At 41.9% G+C, this 12,155-nt stretch overlaps 1 protein-coding gene across 1 annotated transcript in view; it reads right to left on the bottom strand.

Moving 5' to 3' along the window:
- The window catches only part of ADAMTS17 (ADAM metallopeptidase with thrombospondin type 1 motif 17), a 183,698-nt gene that overhangs the window by 159,390 nt on the left and 12,153 nt on the right, over nt 1-12,155 (bottom strand). Inside the window, exon 3 of the mRNA XM_035890595.1 lies at nt 6,170-6,342. Coding sequence (XP_035746488.1) covers nt 6,170-6,342 — 173 coding nt within the window. The remainder of the gene's footprint in view (nt 1-6,169; nt 6,343-12,155) is intronic.

Genomic DNA, 12,155 nt, shown 5'->3' with positions numbered 1-12,155 from the left:
TGAAAAGTTGTCAGTGTGGCTGAAGTGTGGCCATGATCACTGCTTGCCCTGTTGCAGGTGAACTTCTACACTGTATTGACTTCCATCAAAAGTAGAGAGAGCGAGCTTTGGAAACAGAAAGAGGTATGGTAGAAAATCACAGAAGACAGACAGAAAAATGGAAGGTAAGTACAGAAGAACAAGAAAAAGAATAAAGCCCATCTCTGACATCTCCTGCCTTCATCTGCATTTCCCTGACAGAGCTTTACTGCACAGAATGCCCTAGAGAAAGCAGAAAAGCTTGAACCATCCTTCTCCTCCTCCTTCTCCTCTGTTTGCATTCCTCCTGCCTTTCTTTCTCCTTATAGCTTTGACATGGAAGGGACAGAATAAATGCAGCTTTGGCATGAACTGTCCAGGCCTGCCCCAGCACGTATAAAGCACAACATACACATGAGGAATTGGGCTAAGACAGGAACTAAACTACATCAGTTTAATTTTTTTTAATTCTCAAGAGCTTCCTCTGCAGGTGGACGGTGGGAGGGAGACGTGTGCATTTCAGATGTTTTGGAGTTCAGAACAGCAACCCTGAGGGTAAATTGACTTTTTTCTTTTTTCTTCCCTAAGCGCTGCACTCAAGCAAGAGCCTCCCCATTGCCTTGGCTGCTGGACGACGTTTGGACAGCAGAAGCATTAGTCAGGTTACTGAGCTTGTCTTTCACTTGTTTTGAAAAGTGCTATAGGATTTCTAACACCCACCTAAAGCCAAGCTTTCAAATTACCCCATTAAACATTATGAAAAAGAACATATTCATGGCTCTTTATAAGATACAGTTGACATAACTCTTTCTCCCAGGGCTGCTGGAGCGAAAAGAGAAAACTGTAGACAGTGATCAAATACTTGTATCCTTTCCCCTGACATCCCTGTTCCCATCATCAAAATTCCAGATCATGGTAAGGGAGCTGATTGTCAGTGGCAGCTCTGGAGCCTGCATGTGCCAGCCCCCAAGAGCACAGAGATATAAATCCATCAATGCATGCATGATAAAAATTATTTTATCTGCTTCTTTAACATAGAAAAAACTCTCACAGGGGAACTACAAAATGAAAAATGATACGCAGAGTGTAAAATAAGGCTTCAGAGAGTAAACCAGTATTATTCCTAAAGAGCAACATAAAAATCTTCCCTCTTAATGACATCCAAAAGATCTCTAACTTCAAGTTACTGCTTGCTGCTGCAAAGAGCCTCCACGCTAATCGCATGGCTTAGCAACAGCTGCAGGAGAACTAACACATATTACAGTGATTTACCCCTGTCTGCCGTATTCTCTCAGAAAAAGGCAAGCTCAAAACCAAGCCACAGTTGTAATTTATTCCAAAACCCCTAAAAACGCACTTAGGGGAGAAAAGCCAACCAACCAACTCTTTTTCTAGGTTTTCAAACCCATAGAAAGCAGCTTTTAAATTACTGTGATGTGGTCTTGGAAATTCAGACATCTCTGCCCCTAAATGCTCAGAGGGTCAGTCTGAGTGGGACTTGGTTTGCAAAGTAAGCTCTGCGCAATTGCAAGGAGCCAACATTCACAACTTGCTGTTCTCATGCTAGCTGAAACCATTCACCCCTCATGACTACCGCTATGGCCACGGACAGAACTTTGCAAAGGGTCTCATACCTCATTTATCATATGCTTCAGAATCATTTGAATTGGAGTTTTCTCCAGGAAGCTGAAAGCAGAAGTCATGAAGACCAGCCACAGTAGAGGCCAGTGCAGTTTGCCTATGAGGACAGAGAATCTCCTTTTTGTCTTACTGGCCATTTCTCCCAGATGAAATGAAAACACAAAAAGAAACAAAAGCATAAAACTCCTGCAAGAAAGCAGTGCACGCCTCATGCTTCAGAACCCGCTCCTGAACCAAGCCCAGAACAGTGGCTATTGTGAGCAGATGCACAGAAAGGCAGGGGAGAGGAAAAAAGAAAGCCAATGCACGGGTCTTCTAGTTGCTGGCTGAGAAACTTGAAGTTCAGTTTAGATGAAGCAAAATAAGCATGTTTTACCAGAAATGAACTTTGTTTTGGAATTTAGAGGAAGTCCTAAACACTAGTGGCTACTAAAGAAAGGCATGAACAGGAGATGCACTCAAGCCAAAGGATGCAAAGGGGAGACAAGGACTGAAATGCAAACACTGCAATACCATGCAAAAGCTCAATAACAAGGAAGTTTAAAACTTAGAAAAATAAATCCACACCTGTATTTAAGTAGCTGGTTCTGCATTTCTATAAATGTGCTGATATCTCTCCCTGTGCATGTCCTAACATCCAGCATGCCCATAAACTCACTGCCTCGCTAAGGCTGCAGATGTATATGGTGGCATTTGACAACTTCTTTATCAGCTTAGGGTTTTTTTAACATTATCACAAAGCCATCAGGAATCGCCCATTAGGAAAAAGCGTGCTGAATCAAATACCTTGCCAGAAAACAAGAAAAGATTTCATTTTAGAGGTAGTGACTTAAAAAAAGTCAACTCAAAGCCCTGGAGCCATGCTTGTTGCTACTCATACATTACAGAGTACCTCAGAGGGAAATTCTTCCATGATCTTGGAAAAATCTGTCTTACAACTTCAAATATTAGTTTAGTAAATGGAAGTGCTTGCACCTCTACAATGACATTCAGAAAACACAAGTACCTTTAATGTGAATCTATTCTCTGTTCAGGGGGATGGTGGGAACTACAGAATATCATTAAAAACACAGCATTTGCTATATGAAGTACTACCTGTTATTTCTGGGTTGCAAAAGGGGTTTGCTGTGTTTCTTAGCTGTTATTCTAGAGGAGGGTGGTGGTCAGGATTTTCCCTAAGATTCCCATTTTCCAAGGGAGCAATAAAACAGTATTTTGTAATGCTGACTTTTTTCCCCTTCAGAAATTCTTGTAACATAAATAGATATTAAATACTTTAAGGCAGATCACTTTATTTAAAATGTCTATAAATATAAAATGCATTAATAAGACCTCTTAATGCTTGTTTTGTGGTTTGACAGTAAACGTAATGGCTTACAGAGAGAAGTTAAGTTAATATACCCCTGACCAGTAATGTTCTATTTGCTTAAATGCAAGCATCCAAGCCAAAATTAACATTCTGGTTTCTTTTAGAGGCAGCCCGCCATCCTGCAGTGTAGCTGAATAAGCACTGCCTAATATCACGGGGCAAATCCTGTCTTGCAACTAACAGTCACAGAAGGCCAACAGAAGTCCCATCGAGGCGGGGAGGAAAAAAAGATCCCAAGCAGCCAGGAGACCTTCATTTGAGTGGTTAAGTAGAGCACAACTGATCCTGCACTGCAGAAGGACGTAAAAGATGTTGCCCTAAGGAGTTAGGGAATGTGTTATTCCTCATACCACAGCTTTATGGATGAGAAACTACCACACAAAGATTCACCATGGCTGGTTCAGGAGGCACTACCCAAAGAGTGGGGCTGAGTGAGGGGTTCAGCTGAGGCCTACCTAAACAATATGACTATCCTCTCTCTCTTCCTGAAATATACTTTCTGAATTATTCTTCAGCCTCTTTTGCTGGGATCAAGATCAGTTTTCATTATGGCAAATGGAATGTTAAAATCCCCTTTTATTTCACCTTGTTTCATAGCCTCAGAATAAAGGATTTATGCAATGATGACAACTATGGTTTTGCCTATTAGTATTCCTCAGTATCTTCTGATCTTGCAGCCACTCACAACCAATTTCCTCAAGGAGATAGAGGCCTGAAAGATATTATATTCCTACCAGTGTGGGAATGTAGGTGGCCAGACAAAGGACAGACACTCTGTCAGTGCTCCTCTGAAGGCTGAAAAGCTGGAACACAAATTGAAATCCTATCGGACATCAGAAAAACCACATGGGTGAGCCCCTAGGAGCAATGACTTAACAGTGGGAAGCATTTCAGCTGGACTTTGCACCTTAGGAGATGTCAGATAAATGTGCTCCTCAGCCAAGACTCCTCTTCCATGTGCACTCTCTAGCGTCTAGTAAAGGGGTGAGCTCACACTACAGCACCAGAACCTAGCTTAAAAGTCCATCAGCCAAATCCATTGGAAACTAAGCTTCAATATTTGCTTAGTAAATGGGTTTCGAGAACCCAACCCATCTATCAGGAACTCTCCATCATATATATCCACACCTGGCAAGCTGATGTTGCTGAGATGTTCTGCAGTACTACTCAGCCAGGACAGACAACAGTACTCATGGCCATTTTTTGTTTAGGACTTGGTCTATCAGTGTACTCAACCCTAACAATCTTCACAGGCTGATAAAGCCACACTGAAATAATTGACCTTTTGGCACTTTGATCATCAAGACAGATGATTAGACGTATGTTTTAAAAGCTCTCATAGCCATAATACCCTGTCCCAGCCCCAGCAGAACTGGGGGGCACAATGGCAGATTTTTTTTCATCTTACTGATGAACCCGTGCAGAACAGATTTTAGGAGGACCCCTGGGCTGCCACTGCAAACAATAAGCATCCATCAGCCCTTTGGAGGTCCGAAACATCCGACATAAGGAAGAAACTCAGCCTTGATGCATACGTTACATCTGAATGTGCATTTCTGTTAGTTCAAAAATTGACTTGAGACACACATTTGTTCAGAGATGAATATGACTTATGTTTTGCTCACTGCAAAGCTGGCATGTGAATTTAAAAGTGGAAGACCATGGCTTTGAGAAGAATAAGGCTCTTGTGCCCCAGCAAACACATGCTTAAACGCAAGAAAGCCAGCAAGTAGACCCTGAAGTGATGGTGGCATGAATGGATTTGTTGCAAGAAGACATTTCCTACAAACCTCTCCAAATAAAGTGGCTATTGTCACAGCATGCTAGAAGGCAAAATAAAAGGTAGAAGGGACACAGAAAAGCAGCTTGTTAATGGAAAAGACGAGTTAAAACAAACTCTGCTTAATCAGCAAAGCATTTCACTACAGGAGGGCTCCCTCACACCAGTGCTTGATAAAGGAATACAAGACCTCTTAAAAAGCTGTTGTCGCATAGCCGGATTATGCACTGAGCATCCATCACTCAGCTCTTCACTGGGAAGCATGACCAGTCAATTACTATTAAGAACTGTTATTTTTTTTGCAAGCCAATTTGCTGCTGCTGAACAACAACAGAGCAATAGTCAGGAGAATGAACTGTTCCTGGATGTCACAATAGCATGGGCAGAGGAATACAAGCTTCCTCCAAGATTTCCTTGTGCAAATGCCTCTGGAAGGACCCCTGCCGCTTCTGAGCAGAGTTTTCAGTGTCCACATCCAATTTAGCCATTATCTCTTTATTGGCACTGCCAACAAGCAAGTGAGCGAGCACTCATGGTGAGAGGCTTTGTGTTCCCTTATCAACTGAGACGGAAGGCTTAACTACTAGGACAGCTAACAAATTAACACCCACACTTCATGTGAGCTTGCAATTTCAAAAGGCTTTCCTCACTCCTGGCAGATTCTCTGCAGAATGTCTAGAATGCTTCTAAAGCCCAACTCCATCAGCTATTCAGAGGTGTGATCAGCAGCACAAGAAATTGTGGGGTAAAGAGAATGGGATCAGCTATAAGTTTGGTGATAAATTTGCCAAGTTTTCTACAGCAAGGGAGGCAGCCACTTTCATTATGTAAAATTCAGAGATAAAAAGTGTTTCTAACTGACTTAAAGCCAGGTTTTCTGCTAGAAATCAATATGACTGCTGTCTTCAAAAAAACTTTGGCTGCCTGCTATGACAATGACCCACAGAGAAATATCTCTTATGAAACAGGTATGCCACAGAAAGGTTTAGGAACCCAAGAAACACCATGTCAGACAAGACCATCTATCCACTCTGGGATATTCTCTTCCAAGGTAAACCATAGCAGTACAAACAACATGGTAAAAAACACCACTCCTGAACAATAATGGAATATTTCCTAATTGAAAACTTGCAGTTTCAGTTTCAAAAAAGGTTTTTTTATTGTGGCATCCTTAAGCAAATACAGGGAATCACATGGATGGAGGGGAAGAGGCACATACCACAAGAAAACCAAAACCTTTCCTCATACTTCAAGGTCAAAACAGTTACCCATTTCAGCTGTCAGGGAAGCCAGCTTTAACCTACCCTGGATATGATCTGTTTACTCTTGCTTATTCTTCTGAGAGTAAAGTGCCTACTTACCATATTCATAACTGTGAGGATGAATCTTTGGGCAGCCTCTGCACCATGGTATTGGACCATATCAGCATCTGCCACCACCAGAGTTTCTACTGTGTACTCGTTGGTAAGTCGAATGGCATTTCTTCTCTCCCTCCAGTCACTCGTTGATTTCATTTTCTTTTGTCTCTTCTTTTCTAAAAGTCAAAATACTTACTAAGGTTGATAGATCATAATAAACATTTAGACTCTTTTCAACATCCATTCTTGTGCACATTCAGATTGCAATGACCTTTAATTAAAATGTTCTCTGCTGATTAAAAGAAGCAACCAAGAGGTTCCATTGCAAGTACATCTGTACCTCTGTTCGCAGATTGGTATAAGATCACCAGATTACATGCAAATAGGAAAGAGGACGAGAAAAGAGAAGTCCAGGAAGGCAAAAGATTAACTGTAATTCAAAGCAAGAAGTCATGCTCTTGCAAAAATTTCAGAAACTGGAAATTTTGCTTGTGAAAGGAGTAGCATTCCACTCTAATGGAACAAGGGCTAAATAAGGAAAAAATCTGTTGAAGAAAACTTTAGGATAGGAGACCGTGCTTTGGGATACAATGTACACTCTAGACTCTGCAGGTTCTCCTCAGCCAGGGAAGTTGTAAGATATTCCTGGAGTCAAGATTTCCATCAGGTGCATTTTTACTTGCTACCAGCATTACTAGAGCAATGTAACAGAACACAAGATAGAGTCTCAAAATTTTTAAATTAAGTCAGATTGTTATGGAACATGCATTATTGGCCAACTGCAGAAGTCTCTGGATGAAACCCAGAAGTGCGGAAGGTCAGGCTAGATAAGACCTTCTCAAGCTTTCTTTGCTCATTTATTGCTATTGGCATGAGCGCCAGCACCAGCAGCTGCAGTCACCGGCCACCTACGTGCAGAGCTGACATGCCTGTTTATTGTGCTATGTGCACCAAAAGCAGGGGACTCCCTAAACCAGCTGATCCTTAATGAACTTAAGTTACAAGAACCTGTGAAAAGGACTCATTCTAAGGACTAGAAAGTGAAGCAGTGGTCAGCTACCGTTAACACAAAAATCAAAACACAGAAGTTAAACCTCCCTTCCTCCAAACCAAGGAACTGATGTATTAGTAATTTGTCCTCTTCTAAACTGAAAGGTGAAATGTGTTTCACAGCTCAAAGGCAGATGTGTAAAGCGGCTGAGGCATGAACAAAGGAGAATTAAGTTCAGATCTGAAATTGAATCTACTCACTTCATTGCAGTCACAAAAAATATATACATGTTTTCAATTGTAAAATGAAAGAAAAACAAACAAAGTCATTAAAACAAATTTGTTTTGCAATAAGAAACAAACTGCTAAGGCTCACTGAAGTTACATCTGCTTACTGTGCAGCCTACAATATACTATGAATAAGATACTGACACTGGTATTAATGCTGATTTCTTCCAATGAAAGAGGGAGCAGAACATACAACAGGTCCTGAAACAGCATAAACACAACGTTCAGTGCAAAAGTGACATGGGATAGACCCTAATGGATGATCAGACCAATACCTCTTATGCCATGCTGCTCATTTCCCAGACCAGAGAACCACTTTTTAATTTTCTGTAGATTTAACTTGAGACCCTCTCTTAGCAAAGCACCCCGCTGCAGCAGGCAGATCTGAGTTAGTGTTCACTGATCCTGTTTTTTCACAACCTGTTTATCAGCTCCCTTACATAATTCAGCTTGAATTTCCCTTCTTTCCCAGGCTGGTACATGCACCCCTACCCAGATCATCAGTTTTCCCTGACTGAACTTCTTGTATTCAGGGTGATAAACTCCATCAGCTGTAAGCCCCCGAAAGCCCACCTGAAATGGACTCCCCGCCTTCTGCTCATTCATACCTTTTCTGTCTTGTCAGTATGAACATTTGCACATGTCCATCCCACATCCCTATTCTGAGTTGTCTAGCAGTCATCCAGTATAGCTCCGCACATGATTTTCTGCCCAAGGCATCACCTGTCAACACTTGGTACATATTTTAAACTGAGAAAACAACCATGAAATTTGATTTGAGTCTTTTTTTTAAAGGAGTTTGGAAATATCCCCCTGGGTCTGAAAAGGCAGACAGGAGCCCACGGACAAGCAAAAAATGAAAACTTGGGGTCCTCATAAATAATGGAAGCTACATGCCAGCAAAGATGAAAACAACCAAGTTTTGAGGCTTGTTTTCTATAGCTGTCCTGCAGACCATGTGAAAAGTACGCAATCATGACAAAGCTGCCACAGAGCAGGGTTCTGTATAGTGCTTTATAGAAAGGCAATAAAATAAAATGGAGTGACTATACCAGAAAGAAGAAAAGATGAATGCACCTTTGATTTGCCAACTAAGAAATGGAGAGGACTTCACCAAACTTCTGTGAACAACCTCCCAGTTTGTTTGTTTATTCATTTCATTCCATTCCATTCACCCACCCATCCCTCCCTCTGCATAGCCATGCCTCTTTACTGCAGTATTTTCAAGGTTATCATTTAAATACCAGGGGAGAAATCAGAGAAAAAAAGAAGAGAAGACAAATTATTCCAGTAAGAACACTGACCTTTTGGGTCTTGCTGCTAGCAATCAGAACCTTCCTGGAAGTAACAGCATTTCCCCATCAAATTTTTATTTTGGTAATTCCCTAATAAATTAAAAGTTTTCAGCTGGTACAAGTCTCTCACCTACAGAGAAGTTGCTCTTATAGGGGGCTAGGCCTAAAATCAAATAAACCTGGGCCTGGCATTGAGTGAGGTGTGTAAAAAGGCTTAAGTGGAAGAAAATTAATTCCGAGTACTCTGGGTTTTCACTTCAAAAATCTCCTTTTTTGGTGGAAAAGAAGCGATTTGTGTCAGAGGAGGAACCCACTATGCTAGACTATGGCTTGCACTCCAGGGAGAAGTAGTCATGCCATGGTCATTTGCCATAGGATTGCCCAGCATGGTCCCTCCACCGGAAGCAGATGAAGGAACTGGTGAGGCTTTGCCAAATCCACTCGGCACCTCTTTGCAGAAAGCAGCTGTACAAAACTCTGAAAGGTGCGATTTCTGGAGAGCAACAGCGTAAAGGGACTCCTGGCAAATTGCTGGATAGTTTTGGTTCACGCAAAGCCTCTGGCCCCCATTCCTCTATGAGTTTTACTTGAAGCTGTGGATTGGCTGCTTTCCACTGGGTGGTAGGGATTAGAGGTTGTGTGTGGAAAACTACCACCCCACAGGCTTGCCTAGAAACACAGCCAAAGTGACCTAACTTAGAGAATCTGGGCTCTCGCTCTCATCCTCTCCCTCCCATTCTCCAAGTGTAAGCTTACAGAGCACTTAAACCAGGCAACACGTAATGGACTCAAGGGAGCCTACAAAGAGCTCAGGTGGTCACCGGTGATACTCTACAGAAGAGGTAAGGCAAGGCAACACAAACTACCTGAACAGAGGTGTCATGTGTCATGCCCACCCCCCACCCCGCTTTTTTTAAAGTTTGTAGCCCCTCTATAGGGTAACTTTTCTTTACTCTTTTTGTCCTTGCAGAGGGCTACTTTCAGAGAGGTCTCTATTTGCATCTTCCTGCCTACCACACATGCAAACAATTTTCCAGCACAGTCAAGTACGCGGAGAAAACACAACTATCATTTGCATGGATGAACCATCACAAACAGAACAAAAGAAATATACACATCCCACATCACAGGCATTTGACGAAGAGGAGAAAAAGATCCAAAACCAATAGTAAAAATCCTCATTAAACACATCTGCAACTCATACCTGAGGTGAGTCAACTTTATGGAGGTATCAAAAAAACCCCATCTCTAGAGCCTCACTTTGGAAACAAGCCAGCACAGAGAAGTGCTCCATGTGATTTATGGACTACGGGCAGAGGATCCCTCCATGAGTACATGAAACCCCAAACTAAAATAAACATCAGCCATTAAAACAAGGATTAAATGCTTGGTGGATTCTTTATTTGAACAAACTGATGCTACAAATTTTGTGGTGCAGATGTTAAGTGTTAGTGTGAAGGCATGAGAGGCCATAAAACATGGGCAGGAGCCTGTCAGAGGAGTTTACATTGCGGGGAGCATACATAACCAAAATGTACCTCCTATTTTAGGAGTCAGGTGTTCCCCGCTTAAGAGGTCAGACAATTTCATGTGAAATATGAGCTGAAACAGTCAATCTACAACACAGCACATATATGCTGCGGGTGACTAGGCACAAGGGACATTACTCTTTTGCCAGTCACTTTGACAATGTGTTACACAGTCTATCTGACCAAAAATTCCACAAAATTCAGGATTGTTAGGTGATGGAAGAAGGGCAGTACACCCCCAGATCCTCAGTATAAAATGGATGTAACATTGCCAGCTCATTAGCTGGCTTTTATTTACAGGCTCTTACCTTTCCTTGGCTAGTCACCTGCAAAGCAACATGATCACATCACATTCTGCAGTCCAGCAGCCTTTGAAATTTTCCTTAGAATGGCAAAACCCCATAGTCCCTGCTGCAACCAGAAGCACAACAGAGCTCGTCTGAAGCCTCAGTAGAGAACTCCTTATGTTCAGTGCTTTTTATGGCAACCCAACAGATGTACAATTCCGAAGCAACCACCCCAAATGACCTTTTCCTATTACACACCGAAAGCCCTGTCTAGCACTGTCTGGATTTTGGCACATTCTTGCTGTAACTGCAGAGTCCTTTCCTGCTCCTCCTACCTGCCGTCCAACAGTATTTCCCAGACTCATCTGAAAAGCAACATCTTTCCTATACCCTTCCACCTTTTTTCTCCCTAATCTTCCCCTTTGTAATTTTAGCTACCTGATTCTAGTTAGACCTACTGAAAGTTTCTGGATGCAGTTCAACAAAAGCCACAAATAAAAGCAAAATTGCAGACTCTTTTCTGCAAGGCCAGATATCTCCCTAGAAACCCTTTTCTATTGCTGCCTTAAAAATCCTCTCAGGTTCTTCCTCAGGAAGCCCTCTGCAAGCTTCCCTCCACCCATGACTCCTTTAACATCTCTATATACCCTCACATGGAGAGCTAGCTCTGTTTTCCGTTATGCTGTTACTTCAGCAGCATAAAAAGGAGGAGAGAGTATGCAACATTAGTTTTCCCTAACATTAGTTTTCCCTGTGCCCCAGGAGTTTCTAGAGAATCTTTCAGCGGTACTCACATAAAGCAGTTCTCACATAAGGCAAGTTTTATTAGTTTCCCTTAGAAGTAAAAAAATCACCTCTCCAAAACAAAAGAGAGAGAAAGAAAAAGGAGTTCCCACACACAAACCAAGTCTAGAAATTAAGAAAGGAAGTTCTTGAGGTATATGCTTACTAGTTAACCTAAAACCATATGTCAGAGGAAAGGCAAGTTTGCTGAATTATCAAAGGGACAGGATGCCACAAAGCTTCTCTGGTACCAGTAGTAGGATACAAACACCTCTCAAAAGGCTACCAATTCTGTATTTAAATGATCATTATACTGTATCTATGTCTCAGACATCGCTATTTAATCTAGAAACTCATTGCTACTTAATCTAGAAGCTGCACTGATTTCAAAGAAATTTTCAAATCTAGCACAGTGACTTGATTGCATTTCAGATCAAGAAAGCAAGGCGTAAGGTGGAACCCAGGAAGGAAGTGATTACATCCCAAGACCAGAGTAAAAGCAAAACCTTTCTTCAAAAGACTGACTGCACAGTATCACCATGGTGGATGACCACAAGCTGTACAAGTCAGCAACCTTGTTTGCTTGGCCTGGGGATTGTTGCTCATTGTTAGAAGCAAGACAACTTTGAACAGGTTTAGAGCTCTGAGACTTCCAGGATGACAAAACATTTGCTGCAGAAGTCAGCCCACTGAAGGATATGCACTAACACAACCCAAGCTAAAAGAGCAACCACAGATCACGGGACAGCTCAGAGCTGCGAGATCACCACAGGCACATAAAAGGGGCCAGTTCAAAATTCATGGACACCACCAGAAA

Source organism: Egretta garzetta, unplaced genomic scaffold (assembly GCF_000687185.1).
Source record: "Egretta garzetta isolate BGI_Z169 unplaced genomic scaffold, ASM68718v1 scaffold322, whole genome shotgun sequence".
NCBI classification, from domain to species: domain Eukaryota; kingdom Metazoa; phylum Chordata; class Aves; order Pelecaniformes; family Ardeidae; genus Egretta; species Egretta garzetta.
The sequence above is the reverse complement of the archived record's forward strand: the minus strand, read 5'-3'. Positions and strand labels throughout refer to the sequence as shown.